This window comes from Equus asinus, chromosome 17 (assembly GCF_041296235.1).
Source record: "Equus asinus isolate D_3611 breed Donkey chromosome 17, EquAss-T2T_v2, whole genome shotgun sequence".
In the NCBI taxonomy this organism is placed as follows: domain Eukaryota; kingdom Metazoa; phylum Chordata; class Mammalia; order Perissodactyla; family Equidae; genus Equus; species Equus asinus.
In genome coordinates, this window is record NC_091806.1 from 44,135,300 (window position 1) to 44,155,346 (window position 20,047).

General features: G+C 61.8%; 3 protein-coding genes across 4 annotated transcripts; 2 read left to right on the forward strand and 1 right to left on the reverse strand.

Annotated features, from left to right (window-relative positions):
* The first annotated feature begins 326 nt into the window (after positions 1 to 326).
* Positions 327 to 6,363, forward strand: CNIH2 (cornichon family AMPA receptor auxiliary protein 2). Its single transcript, XM_044761976.2, has 6 exons — positions 327 to 605; positions 4,373 to 4,441; positions 4,858 to 4,905; positions 5,160 to 5,272; positions 5,372 to 5,515; positions 5,710 to 6,363. The coding sequence occupies exons 1-6, from the start codon at positions 525 to 527 to the stop codon at positions 5,735 to 5,737; spliced, it is 483 nt and encodes a 160-aa protein (XP_044617911.1). The 5' UTR covers positions 327 to 524; the 3' UTR covers positions 5,738 to 6,363.
* Positions 6,364 to 6,732: 369 nt separating this feature from the next.
* Positions 6,733 to 11,070, reverse strand: YIF1A (Yip1 interacting factor homolog A, membrane trafficking protein). 2 transcript variants are annotated; one of them, XM_014844791.3, is made up of 8 exons: positions 10,829 to 11,070; positions 9,934 to 10,145; positions 9,666 to 9,770; positions 9,468 to 9,546; positions 7,862 to 7,919; positions 7,547 to 7,702; positions 7,026 to 7,119; positions 6,733 to 6,940 (listed from the first exon to the last, which is right to left on the reverse strand). In XM_014844791.3, exons 1-8 carry the CDS (start codon positions 10,857 to 10,859, stop codon positions 6,794 to 6,796), a joined length of 882 nt encoding a protein of 293 aa, XP_014700277.1. In that variant the 5' UTR covers positions 10,860 to 11,070; the 3' UTR covers positions 6,733 to 6,793. The 2 variants fall into 2 exon arrangements, with proteins under 2 accessions (XP_014700277.1, XP_070344312.1); XM_070488211.1 differs by lacking the exon at positions 7,547 to 7,702 and having other exon boundaries at positions 10,829 to 11,037.
* Positions 11,071 to 13,292: 2,222 nt separating this feature from the next.
* On the forward strand, positions 13,293 to 18,253 carry TMEM151A (transmembrane protein 151A). The gene is made up of 2 exons (XM_044762389.2): positions 13,293 to 13,553; positions 15,785 to 18,253. The coding sequence occupies exons 1-2, from the start codon at positions 13,479 to 13,481 to the stop codon at positions 17,114 to 17,116; spliced, it is 1,407 nt and encodes a 468-aa protein (XP_044618324.2). The 5' UTR covers positions 13,293 to 13,478; the 3' UTR covers positions 17,117 to 18,253.
* Positions 18,254 to 20,047: the final 1,794 nt, after the last annotated feature.

Genomic DNA, 20,047 nt, shown 5'->3' on the forward strand with positions numbered 1-20,047 from the left:
GCGTGGTGTGTAGGGTAGGAGTGTGTGTGCCCGTCCGAGTGGACCAAGTGTGGTTGTCGGTTCGTTGTGTGATGTGGTGGGCAGGTGGTGGGGGGACATGCCAGGGGTGGGCGTCCACGGCTGCTTGTCCCCGAGGTTGGGGTGGGGGGTGGCGCCCGGGCCGGCGGAGGGGCGCGCGGAGACCCAGCCCCGCCCGGGGCCGCTCGCACGCCGGCCCCGCCCCCGGCTCCGCCCCGCCGGCTTCGCGGGCTGGAGAGCGAGGGAGCCGCGGGCGAGGGATCGCAGGATGAGCGATCGCGGCCCGGGCAGCCGGCAGCGGACGCGCCCCCCGAGCCCACCGGCCCGCGCCCCGCGCGCCCCACGGCCCCGCGGCCCCGGTCCCGGCCGCGCCGCCCGCGTCCCCCGAGCCCGCGCCCGAGCCTTGCGGGCCATGCCCGGCCGGCCCTGAGCGCGGGCCGGGGGGCGTCCCCTTGCGCCCGGGCCCCGCGCTGGCGCCCCCCGGGCCGCCGCCCGGCGCGGGGGCCATGGCGTTCACCTTCGCCGCGTTCTGCTACATGCTCACCCTGGTGCTGTGCGCCTCCCTCATCTTCTTTGTCATCTGGCACGTAAGGCCGGGCTGGGGCTGGGGCTGGGGGCGGGGTAGGGGGCAGGGGCTGCACGGAGCGGGAGGGGGCCGGGCGGATGGTCTCAGGGCGCGGGGAAACTTGGGGCCTCCTCTCCGCTATCCCCCGTCGTTCGGCCTCTGTTCGCCCCTGTTAACAGCCCCCATCGTAGGCTGCCTCCCCGGGCCCCCTCCCTCCGCCGCCCCCGCCTGTCTGTGGGTATGTCAGTCGGTCCCTGACCCACCTCCCTTGCCCCATGCAGCCTCGGGGTGTGGGGCGGAATTCTGGGATTCCTGCTGCTTCCCTTTTCCTACCCCCACCATCCAGTCGCCCCCGTTTGTCCGTCGGGCGGTTTGTCTGTCTGCCCCCCCCCCCCCACTTTGTGGGTTTTTCCAGCCAGAGTGATGGAGCGGGTTGCTATGGCAACTGCATCTGTTTACAAGACCCGCAGATCGCAGAGCCCATTAACCCTTTCCCTTCTTACCCCCCTCCCTGACCCAGCAGCAGTTGGCTCTAAGCGGCCCCAGAGACCTAGCCCCCACCCAGCTCGCCTTGGGTCCCCTACCCACTCGCGTCCGAGCTTCCCCCCACCAGGTTTCCTCCCCACTTTTCCTCTTCCTGTCGCCACTTTCCCCTTTGTCTCCTGTCCCCTTAGTCTGTCTCTCACTCTCGCCTAGACTCACACCTGGTCCTTCAGAATGTCCGTTTCTCATCCCACATCTCGATCACCTCTCCTTAGAGAGGGTCCCTCTCCCCCTTCTCTCTCTGGGGCCCTCTGTTCAGTGATACCCCTGCCCGGTTCCCTTCCTCTCATCACAGAACTGTCCACCAGCCTCAGGCTTATTGTTTGGGCCCCTTACTGCCCTGCCTCCTCCTCTGTCCCCCCGCCCCGATCCCTTCCATGCGGCCTGCCTGTCTCAGCCCTGGCCCCCTCAGCTCAGCATCCTCCGCTCCCAAGTCCAGCACACACCTCCCTTATCATCATCCCTCTGGGGGGTCCCCTTACCCCCCTGCAGTTTCTCCCTTGGTACCTCCATCCTTTCTTGCTCTCACTTCCTCCCTGTTGCCGCACCTGCTTCTTTCCTGGCTTCCCCACTTCCTCTCTCCTTTCTTTTCCTGGGACCTGCTGCCTGCATGCTCTGGGGCCTTCCCAGCTCTTGACCAGTCTCTCCGTCTGCCATACCCTGCTGCTCCCCTGCTGCCTGTCTCTTTTACATCAGGATTCCATGGACTCTGTGCCCCTTCTGTGAGGAGTGAGGCCCCACAGGCACCTTCAAACACAACCCACCCCCCCCCCCCCTCCAATCTCTAGCCCTCTCTCTCCCTGGCTTTGCCTCTCTCTCTCTGTGGGTCTCTCAGTTGCTTTTTCTTTTCTCGCCCCCTTTCTCTGTTTCTCTTTCCCTCTCTCCATTCCCGCTGGGTCCATCTTGACCTCTCTGAGCCTCCTATCTCATCCCCAGGCCTTGGCCGATCCTGTAGGGTGGGGGTAGGGGGGCTGGGTTCTGAGGACTGGAAGGAATTGAGAGTCACAGGCTGGGAACGCAGAGCTCACCAGCTCCTGGGAGAAAGACTCCTGGAATTCCAGAAGCACCTTTCCAGGCCCCTCCCTACCCAGGGGCCCCCCACAGCCGCTTTGGGGGTCCCTGTCCTTAGAGAATCTCAGAACAGTCCTCGTCCACACACCTGCATCCACGCTTCCTGAGAACCAGGCTCTGGGCGGCTTTGGGGGACCCGAGGATGAATGAGACTCAGGCTTTGCCCTTGGGGGCTCCCGGGCTGGGAGAAAGGGCCTCAGCTTTCTCGACAAGTATTTATCAAGCACCTACTACGAGTCAGGCGCTGTGCGCGCTCAGCTGTTTAGCTGGGTGGTCTTAGCCGGTCTCTCTCGTCCCGAGTGTGTTTCCTCACTGCTAAAGTGGGCTTGTACCTACATCAGAGTACCCACAGCAGGCCTGCTAAGGGCTGGGGCTGGGGCCAGGAGGTGTGCTCCTCAATCCAAATTGGTAAGACCTAGAACCTTCCAGGGCAGTACCCCAGATCCCACCACAGACCCCGAGCCCGGGCCCCACTGGTCGCTAGGCAACCCTGGTGGTGAGTGACGCGTGTCAGCTGTCACCATGGGGGGTTGTTTGTTCCAGGGGGCTGAGTCAGCGCCAGGCAGCCTGGGGGGTGGGAGGCGAGACACCCGCCACCTGCTGGTGGTGCCAGCTCTAGGGCAGACAGACGGCACCCTTCCGCTCCCTGCTGGACCCTGTTGCTGTGCCTGGCAGGCAGGCGGCTGCCCAGAGTCAACGGGGAGTTGGGGGGGCTGCTCCAGATGGCCCCAGCTCCCTCCAGGAAGCCCATGTTCTCTCCCTCTGAGCCGTCTGGGGTCCAGGATGCTTGGGGGTGGTGGGCCTGCTGCCTCATCCCAGGGCTAGTGCTGAGGAGAGGGGACCCAGGAAGGCTCCTTTGGCAGCCCTCTTCCCATGCCCCACCTCCCCCCAGGTCCGTCCCATCATCCCCTCAAACACCTGCCTCCCCCCTAGATTTCCCCATCCCAGTGAAGACATTGCCGTCCACCAGATGAAGGCACGTTGGGCCCCTCTGCCTCGACTCCGCCACCACTTAAGCCTTCTGCAACTTGGCTTCTAAATAGCTCTGGAATTCCTCTACACCTCTCCATCGCCACGGCCCCTCTCCTCACTCAGATCACCGTCAACCCCTCCTCCTCCACAATACTCCAGCGGTCCCCTCACTGGTCTGGCCTGAATATGATAAAGTGGTTAAGGATTTTGACTCTGGGGTCTAACTGGGTTAGAATCCTGGCTTGCCACTAACTAGCTGTATGGGCTTGGACAAGTCACTTAACCTGTCTGTCTCAGTTTCCTCATCTGCAAAACGGAAATGATAATACTAGTATCTATGTCATCAGGTTGTTGCAAGCATTAAATGAGTTAATAAATATATAAAGCCTGCTGGCATAGAGCAAGCATCATGTATGTTTTGGCTGGGACTATTAGCCAGTTTGTACTTCCTGCTCCATCAACCTGACCACCCCACTCTGCAGCTTTATATCCCTCAATGGCTCCCCATTACTTTTGTGTTAAAGTCCAAACATCTGGTCTGGCCTCACAGGGCCCCCATGTCTGGCTCTGCAGACCTTGGCAGCTCACCTTTCACCATTCCTTTCTCTCTTGCCCCTCACCTCACTTTCACTCTAGCCCTGAGGAACCTGCAGCTTCCTGAATGTCCCTTGTTCTTTCAAACTCTGCCTTTGTACCTGCTGCTCCGACTGCCCTTCCCCCATTTGTTCACCAGACAAACGCCTACTCAGAGTCCAGCCTGCACCCCCCATGACCCCCCATGCTGGATCAGGCACCTACCCTAGGCTCTCCCTGTACCTCTATCTCACCGCCCTGACCACCCTGGGATGCGGTTCACGGTTCCCCTCCCAAGCATGAGGTTCCTATCCGGGCAGGGGCTGTGTGCCTGTGTGCTCCAGGGCTCAGCTCAGGACCTGGCACAGAAGACACCATCTCTTGGGATGTGTTGGATGGAGGTGCAGTGGACATGGCCTGAATTGGGCATCAGCACACTAGGGTTCCATTCCAGACTGTTGGGTGACCTTGACCCAGGCCTTGTCCCTCCCTGGGCCTCAGTTTCTCCACTTTTGCAGCAAGATTCACCTGGCCCGGTCCCCATGTATGAATTCCTATCACACAGAAGGACGGGTAGGGGGGGCCATAAGCTGCTGCCCCAACCCTGACAGGCACACGCCCTTCCCCCAGATCATAGCCTTTGACGAGCTGCGGACCGACTTCAAGAACCCCATTGACCAGGGGAACCCAGCGCGGGCAGTAAGTGATACATGTGCTGTGCCGAGGTGTGTCCGTCCGTCTGTCTTTCCATCTGTCGCGAAGGGGGGTAGGGACGGGAAGACAGGGTTGGGGGCCCAGCGGCCGTGCCCCTTTCTCTGTCTGTTCCCGCCCCCAGCAAACACCTGGCGCGGGCTCAGGGCTCGGGTTCCTCCTGGCGGGGCGGCTGTTGCCAGGCTCTGGGCCGTTGCCGTGGAGACGCGGGTGAAGGTCCCTCCATGGTGACGGTCGCCATGGGAACGGCGCGGCTGCTTTCCTGCCGCGCCGACACCGCAGACACTGCTCTGGCGCCCCCTGGCGGCCACGTACAGAGCGGGAGAGGGCGCAGGAGGATGGTGGGGCGCCTCCAATGCCTGCTCCTCCGCCTCCCCCATCGCGGCTTTTTCCTTCCCCTACAGCGCGAGCGTTTAAAAAACATCGAACGCATCTGCTGCCTCCTGAGGAAGGTCAGTGTCAGGACTGGGGGCAGGAGGCTCCTAGCCCAGCTTAGCCTCACTCTCTGTGACTCAGAGCCAGGCCTTCTCTAGGACATTTGATCCACTCTGCTGCCTGGGAGGGAGTGGGAAGCTAGAGGCCCTTTTAGTCCCCAGAGGTCTCCGTGGGTGGACACCTCCCAAACCCCAGCTCCCCTATGTGCCCTTGAAGCTTGCTTGGGTCTGTCTGGGCACCAGGCCCCTGACCTCTCTCCTTCACTCCCCAGCTGGTGGTCCCAGAATACTCCATCCACGGCCTCTTCTGTCTGATGTTTCTGTGTGCAGCAGAGTGGGTGACCCTGGGCCTCAACATCCCCCTTCTCTTCTACCACCTCTGGAGGTGAGGGGAGCAGCTGGCCAGGGAGGGCCACATGAGGGGGCAGGGGCAGGATGGGGTGGGAGCCTTGATGGTGGGCACTCAGGCCCCTCCCTCGCCTAGGTACTTCCACCGCCCTGCGGATGGCTCTGAGGTCATGTATGATGCGGTCTCCATCATGAATGCTGACATCCTCAACTACTGCCAGAAGGAGTCCTGGTGCAAACTCGCCTTCTACCTGCTCTCCTTCTTCTATTACCTGTACAGGTGAGGCCTTGCCCACAGCAGTCATATATCAGAAAAGGGATGCTCCAGGCACCATGCCTCCAATCCCAGGAATCCTTGGGCCCCAAATTCCTGCCTTTGCCCTTGAGAACTGAGGGCAACCCAGGGTGTGATAGGGTGGGTGGCCAGTGGCTGGGCCTCCTCAGGACTCGGCTCACTGCCTCATCTTCCCACAGTATGGTTTATACGTTGGTGAGTTTCTAAGGGGGAAGCCGGCCAGGGAGTGAGCCCAGAACGGACCGGACGCCTGTGCACCCCCAGCCCTGCCCCTCGGCCACAGAGGCCTCAGCCCTGGGGAGGGAGGGGGCACTGGTGCCCCCAGCCTCCTCTCCACCCCCCAAACTGCTGCTGCGGGGACCTCCCGCCTTCAGAGCCCCCTCCCCTTGGACTAGGGCTGGGCAGAGCTCTAAATAGGGGCAGGGGCTCCTCTGCCAGCCTCTGGGCATGGCAGTCAGTCCTGGAAGGGGTGGGACCTCTGGCCTTGTCCACTTCGGGGGCACTTTGGGCCCTGCCAAGGGGCAGGGCTTGACCCTGGAAGTTCTGGGCCGCCCCTCTCCACCCCCACCCTGAGGCTCCCCCTGCAGGTGGGGGGGTACCCGCACCCGGAATGAGCAGGCTCAGCAGGGGGGCCCAGACTAGACCCCCACCCCTAGTCTGCCCTCTCCCCTCCCCCAGGCTCTTTCTCCAGACCCCCTCCTGTCCCCACTTGCCCCAAGCCAAGCCTACCCTGTCTCTTGGACCTATTTTCTATGTCGCCTGGAGGAGTCCGGCACCCCCTCCCCGGCCATTTGTGACAAAATATGAATAAACGACTGCAAACATGTGGGCCCCAGTTCTGCTCCTGAAAGGCTTGGAGATGAGGGAGGCAAAGGGACTGGATAGGGGGCACCTCTGAGCCCTGGGCAGCACAGCCAGGCTTGCCCCACTGGCCCACAGACCCCTCCAGGGACCCCCTCAGATGGATCAGAGGCCTTCAAGGTCTCCTTGGCAGCTGCCCCCTTCCATCCTCACTTTCCCGACCACAGATAAACAGCTATTCCTGCTGAAACACTTCCATCTGCCTTCCAAGGCAGTATCAAGGTCACCAACCCCAGGAAGCCCTCCCTGGGTCTCCCTCCTTATAGACAGTCCTGAGCCGGGTCACCTGGACAAGAAGGGGTGTCAGCAACTCCCCTCAGGCCTCAGAAACAAGGGTCAAATGAAACCAAGGAAATCAAATCTTCAATGTATGCAAAAATCAGTGCCAGTGGGGGCCAGGGGTCACCGGACCAGGTGGAAGGTCAGCCAGTATATGATGAGGGGCTGGAAGGCTGCAGCTCCCAGAGTCAGGTAGAGCTGGAGACGTTGCCGGGGGGCTGAGCCCCCCATGCTGTCGGGACCCAGGGCTGCTGTTCGCAAAGAGCGTACCTGGAAGAAAGGAGAGAGCTGAAGCTGGGCCAGAGGGGAGGCTCCAACCCCAGGGGAAGAGGGGGAGGGGACAGCCCAGACTCACAAGGAAGTACATGAGCGCAGACGAAGTCCAGGCCAATGCCACGTAATAGCCATCGCTGCCAAAGAGCAGCCCTGTGAGTACACTGAGGATCATCCTGTGGGGGGGGGGAGGAGGAAGAGAGGCTAGAGCCCTCAAGGTGGCCCACCTGCCACAGCCCAGAGTCCAGCCTACACCCCACCCACCACCACCAGGGCCCTTTACCCCCAGTCTGCACCCACAGGGACCTAAACTCAAAATGAATCTCGAAGGCCCAGGACTCAGTCCCTGGACCTGCACCTGAGACTCCCTTCACTGCCCCAGCTCAAGGCCCTTCTCTGCTGTGCTCCCAGGCGAGTCTGAATACATCCCTGACCTCCTGAACAACACTGCACAGTTCCTGAGGAGACTGTTGGACACAGCCGGTCCCTCTAATAAAGAGGGCCGAGAGAGGGGCAGAGGGCTGCCCAGGGTCACAATTCAAGGCTACAGCTATGCAGGCCCCTCCCCCAGGCCAGCCTCCCATCTAGCCCACAGGTGCTCACCCCACGTATTTGTAGCCGCTGTAGGCCAGCAGGTGGAAGGTGCTCAGGTCACTGCGCACGGTGGCCAGGTAGATGCCCAGGAGCAGGGCTAGCACCTCCATCACGACCCACACCAGCGCCGTGCTGGCACACAGGCCCAGCACCTCTGGGGAAAACCTATGGCCATGTCGGGGTGGGATGGGGGGAGTTCAGAACCAGTCATCCTGTGGCAGGGATGAGACTAGGGGCACGGGGTAGGCTGGGGACCTGGCACAGATCCCCTCAGGAGGTGAGGAGTGGGGAGGTGGTGGGAACGGGGAGGGGGTTGGCACTGACCTTTTCTGAATGCCCAGTGCTATCCCAGCCAGCAACACGTAGGTGATGAAGGCCATTGCTGCCAAGAGGCAGAGATGTGCCATCAGCCTGGTTTCCTCAACCAAGACCCCCCACCCCTACTACGCATTTGAGGCCACCGACACCCCCTACCTTCCCCCCATACCTCCTTCCCTGTGTACCCCAACATGGCCGACCTCCACTCTCAGCTCCCCAGTGCCCTGCCTGGGATGCCTTTCCCACTCAGCCCTCTCCCTGTGTAAATGCCACCTGACCCTTCTCTCAGGACCACCATGCCACCTCCTTCCCTGTCCCTGTGCTAGGAAGCTCACCTAAGTTTCCTGCTGTGTCTCAGAAACCACAGCACCGGCCAAGGCCATTGCTCTTCCTAGACCAACAGGCAGGGGCCAAATTGCTCTCAGGCCCCAAAATGCACAATACAGGAAGGACCAAAATGCAGGCTCAGGGGACAGCGAGGCTGTCACTGGAGCCTGGGCCGTGGGGATGACCTTGCCTCAGCCAGAAATTCTGAGTCTGGGCATTGGCACTGGCTCTGGCTCCGGCCGCTTTGCCAACGCAGAGAGCTCCACGTTTAACTCCATTGTTTGCACAAAAGCTCGGAGCCAGAGGGAGCTGGGCTTTCACAGCAATTTTAACTCGTCAGTCCTGTCCTCTGCCCCCCTGAAGCACCAGAACGGATGCGCCCGCCCGAGGGCACAGTGTCTGGAGTCAGGAAACCAGCTCTACCACCTAAGCTGCGTGGCCTCAAAGATACTCAAGTCTCTCTGAGCCTTGGCTTCAATATAAAATGGAGCTGGCAGTGCCCGCCTTACATGGTGGTTGTGAGAGAAAACGGAGTGAAAGATGGAGGAAGAACCTGTGGCCCTCCTGGGCAACTGGGCTGGCTGGCTGCCCTCACTCCCAGTGGCCACCGTCCTGGTACTCCTCTGAGGGCTGGCCCTGACACACTCACCTCCTCCAGGGTGTCCACCACGGCCTCACCTTGTGCAGGCCCCAGGACAAAGAGGAGTCCGATGCAGAGTCGGCCAGCCACAGCACAGTGTGGGCAGCCTGCCCAGTGCCATGTGGATGGGCAGTCGTGGGAACCCAGAAGGAGTGAGCAGATCCCCAGGGGAGGGGATGTAGGAGCAGGCCTTGGGGGCTGGGCAGGAACAATGATAAGAGCTGGTATTTTCGGTGTGCTTCCCGCGGGCCAGTGCTGAGCGCACATCCCCTCACCAAATCTCCACAACTCTCCGCTGAGGCAGGGACTCTCGTTATCGCCTTTTACAGAAGAGTGAAGGAGCCGGCCTGAGGTCCCACAGCTGGGAGCTGCAGGGCCAGGTCTAAACTCAGGGCTCCAGGCAGGGAGGGACACGGTCCAAGTCAAGAGGCAGAAAGGTCTCCAAGTGGGGTACCCTAAGGGCACTGAAGGCACCTCCGGGAGGCTCCTCCCTCGTCACCCTGCTCCATCCACCTGGTGTCTAGCGACCACCACGTACACAAGCACCAAGAGCAGGTGCTGAATCAACGCACAAGCCTCTCTCTTCTCATTGGTGCCTCAAGGCACAAGTGCCCACACGTCCCCCAGCCCAGGTCAGAGACTCACTAGGGATATAGAGGTCTGGGGCGTTGAGGTCTCGCCGCGGGGGCAGAGGCGCATCACGACTGTACTGCACTTCCCAGTTCTGGCAGTGGCAGCAGCGGCCAGGCCGGGAGGAAAAGACAAGAGAGGAAAGAAGGAGGTTGAGGTCTGGGGCCAGACTCTGGGGCAGCATGGGGGAGGCAGGGGAGCCTGCCCGCTCACCTGGTGTGTGTAGGGGAAGACCAGTAGCCCTAGCTTCTTCGCCACATAGGCTGTGTCCACAGCAAAAAAATACTTGAGTTTGTTCACAGACACAAAACGGTGCAGCTGGGAGGGGAGAAAGGAGGCTGTGGGCAAGCTGCACCCCAAACCTCTGGGTGCTTCTCTGTGTGCTCCTTCCCTGAGGGCTGCTGTGAGCATTAGGTGGGATCCCATGATGCCCAGCCCTGGCCAGAAATCCTGCCACCCTTGCCCAGGGGGCAGGCCACACCTCCTTGTGCACCATGTCCTTCCCATGGGATGCGATGGAGCTGCCATAGGCCATAGCCACGTTGGCCATTGGGTCCCCAAGCAAGTGGTTGACATTGAAGGCCACATCGGCTCCTGGGGCTGGGTATCCCCCTGGTTGGCTGGAGTAACCACCGCTGGTGTCATCGAAGAGGGGAGGGGGATCCGGAGCTGCGCGAGCCCTGTGCTTGGAGCCTGTGGGTTTGTAGGTATCAGAGTAGGTGACAGGAATACTAAGCATGAGCCCAAACCACCGCTCCCTCCCCAGGGTGGGTAGCCCTGTATGGGTCCCGCAGGCACCAAAGGGGGAAACCCTGGCCGGATGCGGGGTAGCTAACCCAGAAAGAACTTTGGTGAAAGATCCTTCTCGAGAGGTGCTAAATGTAGGCAAAGAGAGAGCCGAGGCAGCACCTGGAAAGTGGTTGCCCAGCTGGGGCTCCTGGGGGCCTTCTCAAGGGAAGTGATCTCTGAACTGAGCCTTGGAGAGCGAGTAGAAGTTTGCTAGGTGGAAAAGATAACTGAGAGGGCATCCCTGCATGAACAAGGGTGGGAAAGGCGACGGCTGGGTACCCAGAGGCCGTGGGCAGTGGTCAGGGACCCTGCCAGGGCTATGACAAGGAAAGGAAGTTCTGGAGGCAGACCCTGTTCGTGCTCGGGTCGGGCATGGGGATCCCAGCTGTGCTGTCATCGCCCGATGATTGGGCAGAGAGGGCGAAGTCCGGGACGCGTTGCACAGTCGCGTGGGGCAAGAACCCGAATGACATCCGCCGCCCGGGCAGCGGGAACGGCTGCCACCCTCCCATAGGGTGAGCGGGCTGCGCAGCCGACCCTCCATCGGCCCGTCGGACCGCGCCCCGCCCACCCCACGCCTCACGCACCATGGGCTCCGTAGCCCGAATGATAAGCCATGGCCGCGACGCTCGCTCTCCCCGAAGGCCCGCTGCGCCGCCTCGTGGGTACGAATACTAATGAGGCTGCTGTTCCGCTCCCTGAGCACCGGCCGAGGTTACGGAGCAGCTCGACACGTCCCCTGGCTGGCCGACCGTAGCCGCCATGTCCGTAGCGTCATCCTCCGCTGCCTGCTATTGGCTCCCCGGCGGCGCCGGCTCCCTCCTCCCCTCTCCCAATTGGCTACTGATGCGCCCTAGCCGCTGCAGATTCGGCGGTAGTCAACTTCCGGGGGGCAGTAGGCGGAGCAACTCGAGGCGCTCTTGGATTGGACAATGGATTGTTAGTTCGCGGCTAGAGCAGCCAATAGATGGGTTAAGGTAGGAGGGTGTTGAGAATTATTTCCGCGCCTGCGCAGTGAGGCAGTTGAGGCTTGCACTGCCACGACTACACCAGGCGGAGACCCGGCGGAGGCGGGCGGCAGCCGGAGTCCGGGAACGAAGCTTCTCTCGCGGGACGTACTCTAGGAGGGAATGTGGTGGTGGGGCTCTGACCAGGCCCTGCCCCTTGGGGCTTCTGCTCCTCCCTCTCTATGCTCGCTTTCCTCCTCTGTCCTCCACACTTTCCCTAGTCCTGGTGCGGAGCGCGTGCAGACAGGGAGGTGTTGATAGGAGGTCGGGCGGAACAGTGACAGCGAGACCAAGCGAGCCTCCGGATGCTGACTCCGCCTCCCGCCTCCCACCCCCTCCTTTCTGCGCGGGTGCTGTCCGTCGTCTGGTGCTGAAATGCCTTACTGGCACTGCAGCCATCCTGAAGACCCCAGGGGCCTGCTGCTGAGGGGTAGCGGGGGAGCCTGGGCTCTCGATCCATACACACACCCATTACATATATTGAAAAACTGAAGTCCAGAAGATCTGAAGTCCAGAGATTGGGTAGTAGAGTTGGAACAGGATCCTGCACCAGGCCTGCTCGGTGGACTGTCCCGTGGTCCAGCCGATTTGCGCGTGGAGGTGTGCTGATCCGCCTCCTGAAGCTGCGGTTGAAACTCCTGAGTCATTGTCAGCCCTGTAGTCATCTCGAAGTGAGACCCCCGAGCCTCACTCGTGATCCTGGAGGCTCCTTTCTCTCCACCCAGTTTTGACCACTCTCACCATCCCCAGAGACAGTCTTCAGGGGCCTCCCTTGTCAAGACCTTCTAGAGAGCAAGATCAGGTCCTCTGCCACCTGCCTCTAGTTAGCAGCCCAGTGTCCAGTTACACCGGGTGACTTTCCTGTTCTCCAGACTCAAACCACGTGGTCCAATCTCAGTGCCTCTGCCCAGAAGTCCCCTCCACCTGGGATGCCCTTCCTCCTCATATCGACTTGTCCAAAGGTTAGTTATCCTTTCAGAGTCAGTTCAACTTGTGCCTCTCAGAGAGACAAAGCGAACAGAGAGGCCTGACTTGGCTTAGGGTGGAGGCCACAGGCCAGGTTCTAGCCTCCCTTTGGGGCACCAGTTTGCCCTAGATGTAAATTCCATGAGGACAGAGCTTGTTGTCATTCTCGACTCCTACCCTTGTCTTCACAGTGCCAAGCACAGTACTTGCATATAGAAGACACACAATAAACATCTGTGCCCAATAAATAAATAAATAGGTGAAACCCTGGACCAGTCTTTTACTCTCTCTACCATTTCAGTTACCTCATCTTTAAATGGGTAGGGGTGTTGAACCGAATGGTCTTTGAGTTGCCCTTTGGGGGAAAAAAAAATCACAAACCAAAACCAAACCCATATAGCATTGCAGCTCCCTATGTCCCAACCACTGATTGTCTAGTTTGGAGGCTAGGCCCAGACTGGGGGTAGGTGTGGAGGTCTGAGGCCCCTGAGGGCCCGAGAACAGCACTGGGGCCATGGGTACCTGAAAGGGGATACTCCCGTGCAAGACAGATCCCACTCTCCTGTACGGCATGATGAGTACTTGCATACTGAATCCAACACCTTTCATCCCCATTTCTCAGGTGGGAAAATTGAGGTTGGGGATGGAGAGCGCCGGCCCAAGGTCAGGCAGCCGAGGGCTCCGAGTGTCCTGGCCGCGGCCTGCCTGCTCTTAAGTGGAGCGTAGCGCGTCTGTCCAGTTAATGAGGCTCATCACACCTTTCTGGGCTGGAACTAACCCCTCTCCTACAAGCGAGCCTTCTGGGGTGGGGTCTGGGTGGGTTTAGGCCCCGGCCGACTCCTCAGAGACGTGACCCCGCCACTGCCCACCCCCTTCGAAATGCCCCCTTCTCATTAGGCAGCGGGGGAAACGCAGGCCCCAGAGAGGAAGGACTCGCCCAAGGTTGCAAGCGCGAGAGCAGCAGGAGGGGACCCCAGGAGTGGTCTGCCCAGCCGGGGCTTCTCGGGGGCGGGGGCGGCGCCCGCGGTGCCAGGCGCGGCCGGCGGCGCCGCCGGTGCCGCGGGGGCGGGGTCAGCCGGAGGGCGGGGCGTCGGGCCCCGCGGCCGCCAACGCCGCCGCTGCCGCGCTAGGGCTCCAGCTCGGCGCACTCCCTGCGCGGCCGCCGAGCCGAGCGGACGCCCTCCGGGGCCGCGCCGCAGCCCTCCGCGCTCCCCTCTATCATGCCCCGGGCCCGGGCCGGGGCCGCCCGAGCAGCCAGGACACCATGCCCGAGGACGGCGGTGGCGACGGCGGGGAGGTGCCCGCGCTCATCCTGGACGGCGAGCCGCTGCGGGAGGAGGTACCGGTGCTGCGTGGTGGGGGCCGGAGCCCGGGCTGGAGCGGGGTGAGGGGGACAAGGGAAGGGGCGAACCCCAGGATTAGGGGGAGAAGTCCCGGAGCCCCTGCGGCCAGTGACGTCATGGGAGTAGCCTGCGTCCTGAGAAGGGTCCCGGGGCCCAGGGGCCCGCGTGGGGGTCGGGGTGGGGCGGCTGGGAAGGGATGAGGAGGCGACTCCCGCCCGCGGCGCCCCCTCATCCAGCCTCACCCTCCTGTGACGTCAGCCCCAGGCCCCTGCTCGTCCCCGTCCGCGTTCCGCAGCGCTGCCCCTCACCCCCGGGCCCGGGGTCAGGCCCCCAGCCCGGCCCCGCCGCTCACGAGGTGCCCGGGCGGCGCCTGCAATGCAGCAGCGGTAGCAGGGACTTGTGGGGGGGAGCGGAGGGAGGAGGGAAAGGAGGAAGGGAGGCGGCCTCTGGTACCCCTTCTCCCTGTCCCCGGAGTGAGGCCGGAGGGCCCATCCTGCTGGCTGGGACCCCCAGAATGGCCCCTCCTCAGCTCTTGCCAGGAAGAGGATCTGCAGGGTTGTGGGGCCCCGTGTGAGGTGTTGGGGTGATAGGTGGTGAGCGGATCTATGTGTGTGGGGGTGAATGTAGTGTGCTTGTGGGTGTGTGAATGCCAGTGAGTGCTCCCCACACCTTGGGTGGGATGTCCGCGTCCCATGGCCAGTGAGGGTCTGGTGGAGCCCTTGGCTTGGGTGAAGTGGTGATGTGTGAGTGCACATGAGTGCCTTCTGCCCTGGGTGGGTCTCTCCTGTAGAGTCTCTAGGGTGTGGGTGTCAGGTTGCAGTAGGGGTGGGGGTAGGCGATGTGCACCCTGGTCAGGTGAGGGTCCAGTGTGTCCTGGGCTTCAGTGAATGTGTAACAGGCGTGTGCATGTGTGTGTCCTGTGGCGGGGGGTCTGTGGGGTTTGTGTATGTGTGTGTGTGCACGTGTGCCTGCAACTGTGCCCCAGGTTATGGTGTGTGTGGGGGGGGGGGGTGCCCTGTGCACAGGTAAGGGTCTGATGTGTCTTAAATGAACAGGCAGCGTGCACATCGGTGTTGGGGGGGGGGGTGTGAATGGGTGTGTGCATCGGACTGGCCCTGCATGTCATGGTGGTGGTGTGCACCTGTGGTGGGTGATTGCAGGGGAGGGCAGGCTGCCCTGGGCTGGGGGCACTTCCTCTCCTCTTGGGTCTCTCAAGGTCTGGTGAGTCTGGGGTGGGAGAGGTGGCCCCTTAACCCCACCTCTGCTCTTTCCACCAGACCACCTGTTTCTTCTCCCCACGCCCTCCCCTCCTTCTCTCTCCATAGGCACCTGAGGGTGAGGTGGGGGCCAGGCTGGCAGCCCTGCCAGGGAGGGTGGGCCAACCCTCTGGGGCAGGGAGTGGCCCCTGTCACCCAGCAGCTGTGTCCCACCCCTTCCGTCCACACAGATGGGGAGTGGAGGACGACACTCCATCTGCTCCCCCTAGACTCACACCTCCCCCGTCCCCCGCTCTTCCTCTTTCTCACTGACTTTAAAAGCCTCTCCAAGTCTCCCACTGTCCCTAGTGGAACCAAAGGACCAGAAGGAGTCTCAGGGTAACAGTAATACTATTTATTCCCATGGCCAGACCCTGTGCCGAGACCTTCACACACACAGTCTCATTGAATCCTCACAGCAACCCAGTTTACAGATGAGGACTTTGTGGTCCAGAGAGGATGAGGGCCTTGCCAAAGTCAGGCAGTACGTGCTGGAGCCAGCACCGGATCCTGGGCAGTGGGGCGCCAAAGCCCATGCCCTTCACCCAGACCCCTGCCACCCTGGCCTCCCACACCACCAGCTCCAGGAATCAAGGCCCAGAGAGGGCAGGGATATGGCCAAGACCACACAGCAAACTAGGGGCAGAGCCAGGGCCAGAACTCGGTTTTCTCAATGGCCAGTCAGGGGGCCCTTCCTTCTCTTGGCAGAGATGGGTCTGTTTGTCCCAGGTGCCCTCGTCTGAGAGATGACAGGGAGGACGGGCGCGGGGTGCGTTTGAATCCCCGCAGCTCCACCGTGAGTTAGCCAGAAGGGTAAGACCTGGGGCGGGCTGCGCGGTTCCTTAGACGCTCGCTGCCTCTTCTGTAAGGTGGGGAGCGCAGCCCCACCTCCTTCACGGAGCTTAAGGAGAGTGGCAGGCACAACTGACCCGCGTCCTGACCCCCGCCTCCGCTCTCTGCGCCCCCTGCAGCAGCGGCCCCTGAAACAGTCCTTGGGAAGCTCCCTGTGCCGCGAGTCGCACTGGAAGTGCCTGCTCCTCACGCTGCTCATCCATGCCTGCGGCGCCGTGGTGGCCTGGTGTCGCCTGGCCACCGTGCCACGGCTGGTCCTGGGGCCGGAGGCAGCCCTGGCCCGCGGGGCTGGGGGCCCGCCACCCACCTACCCAGCCAGCCCCTGCTCCGATGGCTACCTGTACATCCCGCTGGCCTTCGTCTCCCTCCTCTACCTCCTCTACCTGGCTGAGTGCTGGCATTGTCACGTGCGGTCCTGCCAGGCGCCGCGCACCGACGCCAACACAGTGCTCGCCCTGATCCGCCGGCTGCAGCAGGCGCCGCCGTGCGTCTGGTGGAAGGCCACGAGCTACCACTACGTGCGGCGCACGCGCCAGATCACGCGCTACCGGAACGGCGACGCCTACACCACCACGCAGGTCTACCACGAGCGGGCCGACAGCCGCACGGCCCGGGGCGAGTTTGACTACTCGGCGCACGGCGTGCGTGATGTCTCCAAGGAGCTCGTGGGCCTGGCCGACCACGCGGCCACGCGGCTGCGCTTCACCAAATGCTTCAGCTTCGGCAGCGCCGAGGCCGAGGCTTCGTACCTCACCCAGCGCGCGCGCTTCTTCAGTGCCAACGAGGGCCTGGACGACTACCTGGAGGCCCGGGAGGGCATGCACCTGAAGGACGTGGACTTCCGCGACTCGCTCATGGTCTTCGCCGACCCCCGCAGCCCGCCCTGGTACGCGCGCGCCTGGGTCTTCTGGCTCGTGTCGGCGGCCACGCTGTCCTGGCCGCTGCGCGTCGTGGCCGCCTACGGCACGGCCCACGTGCACTACCAGGTGGAGAAGCTTTTCGGCGCCACCTCGCCGCCCCCGGGGGCCGTGCCCAGCGGGCCCCCGCTCTCCCGCGTGGCCACGGTGGACTTCACCGAGCTCGAGTGGCACATCTGCTCCAACCGGCAGCTGGTGCCCAGCTACTCCGAGGCCGTGGTCATGGGCGCGGGCTCCGGGGCCTACCTCCGTGGCTGCCAGCGCTGCCGCCGCTCCGTCAGCAGCAACTCGCTGCCCCCCGCCCGGCCCAGCGGGCCCCGCCTGCCCTTCAGCCGCAGCCGCCTCTCCCTGGGGGCTGGGGGCCGGGCCACGCCTGGGGTCTTCCGCAGCCTGAGCGGAGGGCCGCTGGGGCGCCGTGGGGAGGACACGGAGCCCCTGGAAAGCCCGCCGTGCTACGAGGATGCCCTTTACTTCCCGGTGCTCATTGTCCACGGTGACAGCGGCTGCCAGGGGGACGGGCAGGGTGCGCTCTGAGCCCCACGTGGCCCCCAGAGTGGCCCCTCCCCACCGTCCCACCATGGGCTTCCATGCCTGAGTAATTGTTGTCCAAAACGGGAGGGAAAACAGACCAGCACACACGGGTGGGGGTGGGGATGGAGTCCCTTCACAGACTAAAATGCAGTGACCCGTGGGTCACGTTGGGGGCGAACGGCCACCACTGAGGTTGAGTCTATGAACTGTCCCAGCATGGCGCCCCCCACCCCCGCCACCACCCTGTTCCACCCCCTGCCACGGCAGATGGTCTAGCTTGGGGGCTTCTCAGGCTGGGCAGGTGAGGAAGTTTCTAGAAAGCCCAAGATGGGGGAGGAGTCCTGGGCACAGCTGTTGCCTGCAGCAGAGGGCTGTCTGTGGGCTCTTCTCTGCGTGGCTGAGGTCACGTCTGGAGCAACCCTCGAGCAACCCAGAAGCACAAATTGGTGGTTTGGGGCCACACCCAGCTGGACTGGCCTCCATGAAGCTGAAGAGCTGGCTATGGCAGCACCACAGCCTGGGCCCCACTCCCCGCCCCAAGTCCCCATCTCCTCCCCGACAGGCCCCGCCCTGCCCACCCTCCGGCCTCTGCCCTGGGCCAGTCCCTGATCAGGCCCTGCGGGGCAGACCTTCTCGGGGAGCCTGGTTCTTGGAGCACAGCCTTGTCCCGCCTCCACTGTTTTCCCTGGTGCACCCTCCCCCCCACGTCCCGCTCCCCCTGTAACCCCGGGGTCCTTCTCAGGGCCCCGCCTCCATCCCATCCCGTGGTCCACGTCTGTTGTCTGTCCGTCCGTCCATCCGCCTCTGTCAGCCACACACACACCCTCTGGGTGTCGTCTGCTCATCGCTCCCCCGACTTCTCTGCTCTTTACCTTCCTGATGACCCTCGGGGCCTAGGCCCACAGGGCATCCGAGGGGCCTCAGCCTCGGCCACAGCCTCTTGGACGATGCCCTTGCTGTGAGATGGAGGCCCTGCTTCCTCATCAGAGGGGCCTGGCCCCGGGGACATCATCCCTCCCCAGGGAGGAGAGAGTAGTCCTTTCCTTTCCAACTGGGGCTTCCACCCCGCTCAGGGGCCGCTGGGGGAGGGAAGAGGCAGAGAAGATGCAGATAAAATAAAAAGGTATGAAATGGCTGGTCTGCTCATGTGCATTCCTGAGCGGTGGGTCCGAGGCTTCCACCACAAGTGCAGTGGGCCACCTGGGTCGGGGCGCGATGCTGGGTTGTGGGATGGGATGCAGGGTCAGGCTCCAGCGCGCCCAGGAGCAGGGTAAGCCAAGCAGGAACCTCTCTGCCTGGCCTGGGGCCTCTGAGGCTCAAGTTTGAGTCGCTCTGAGCAGCTGACTCCAACCGACTGGTATCTGCATCACATCTAAGGCATTGTCCAAGCGGCCCCTCTTCCAGCCCAGTGGGGCATTCCTTTCTGCTGCTGGGCGTGCTGAGGACTAAGGCAGTGGTGGCCGATGCCCAAAGTGGGGAGAAAGAGCTGTGGCCTGTGCCAAAAGCTCAGTTCCCCCCATGGCTGTTGGTGTTATGGATCCAGAGGAATGGGCGCTGAGCAGGTTGGAGGGCACAAAGCTGGAAACAGCCAGCCCCAAATCAGAGCATGGGATCCAAAGACAGAGAACAAGGCCAGAGGAAGGCCTCGCTCACAGATGGAGCTAGAGGGGTCCCTGGAAGTGGTATCCTCACATGTACAGCTGTGCAGGGTGTTCACTGTGCAAGGGCACTGGGCTGAGGCGGAATCCAGCCTGTGGGCTGCTCCTCAAGCCCTGGCATGAAGCTGCATCCACCTGGGTAACGGGCACCCTTTTCTAATCTGTGCAAAGACGCATTAAGGGCTAGTGGTGGCCCTGGAAGGATTTCCCCAGGCAGAGACTGGCAGAGGGTGCTCTGGGCAGTGGGAGCTGCCGACACAAGAGCCTGGATGCAGGCAGGAAGCAAGGTGCTATGAGCGGGCAGAAGCAGAGCCACGAAGAGTGGCTGAGGCCTTCATACCAAACCCCAGGATTTGTCCTTCAACTGGGGCAAACTGGAGGCAACTGGGGCAAACTGGAGCCACAGAAGATGGTTGAGCGGAGAAGCGATAAGGTCAGGGCTGTGTGTTAGGATTTTTAGCAGAAGTCCAGCTGCCTGCTGGCCACGTGGGGAGGGTGGCATTGGAGACCAGAACTTTCCCTCTGCATCCGCAGCCTCATTTTTCTGGGGGTGACATCAATTCCTTGTTCAGAAGCAGCTCAAGTGGAAAACTCTGTGGTGCCCAAGCACTCAAGGAGGCCGCAGGGTGCCAGTTGCTGCTCCAGCTCCTCCCCGTGGGGAAGATGCCCTCTCCCATCGTCCTGCTCGAACACCACACCCCAACTGCCCACCACCCACTCTCCACGCTCCTCCCCTCCTCAGTAACAGAATCCCAGTTTTTCTTCAGACGGCAATAAGCCCAGCTAAAAGGCAACATTTCCAGCCTCCTTTGCACATATGGTGTGGTTGCATGACTTAGTTTTAGGATGAGATATAAGCAGAAGGTGTTGAAAGGGATTTCTAAGAATGCTCCTTGAAATAGAAACAATATTGGTGAAGGCTAGTTCTGTCCTTTCTACATCATCCTCCATTCAGCCTGGAATGCAGATGTGATAGTTGGAACTCTAGCAGCCACTCTGGATTAGGAGGTGACCTTGAGAATTGTAGCCACGGGCTGAGGATAGCAGAACAAGATAAAAGACCCTGGGCTTCTAATGACACCATGGGAGCCTCCATATCATCCCTGGGTTGCTTACTTCCAATCTCTCTAAATGAAAAAGAGAAATGATCTTCTAGTTTGTTAAGCCGATGTTTTCTCTTGTTTCTATTACTAGTAGCCTATGTTATTATCGACTGCTGCTTAACAAATTACCCCAAAACTTAATGGCTTAATACATCAATAACCTTAATTATCTC

Coding starts and splice junctions, on each gene's coding strand:
- CNIH2 (XM_044761976.2), top strand. CDS start 525: ATGGCGTTCACCTTCGCCGCGTTCTGCTACATGCTCACCCTGGTGCTG. Junction 606..4,372: donor TCTTCTTTGTCATCTGGCAC/GTAAGGCCGGGC, acceptor CCCTTCCCCCAG/ATCATAGCCTTTGACGAGCT. Junction 5,516..5,709: donor TTCTTCTATTACCTGTACAG/GTGAGGCCTTGC, acceptor ATCTTCCCACAG/TATGGTTTATACGTTGGTGA.
- YIF1A (XM_014844791.3), bottom strand. CDS start 10,859: ATGGCTTATCATTCGGGCTACGGAGCCCATG. Junction 9,547..9,665: donor TCTTCCCCTACACACACCAG/GTGAGCGGGCAG, acceptor TGCCACTGCCAG/AACTGGGAAGTGCAGTACAG. Junction 6,941..7,025: donor CTGCGCTCATGTACTTCCTT/GTGAGTCTGGGC, acceptor CCTTTCTTCCAG/GTACGCTCTTTGCGAACAGC.
- TMEM151A (XM_044762389.2), top strand. CDS start 13,479: ATGCCCGAGGACGGCGGTGGCGACGGCGGGGAGGTGCCCGCGCTCATC. Junction 13,554..15,784: donor GCGAGCCGCTGCGGGAGGAG/GTACCGGTGCTG, acceptor CGCCCCCTGCAG/CAGCGGCCCCTGAAACAGTC.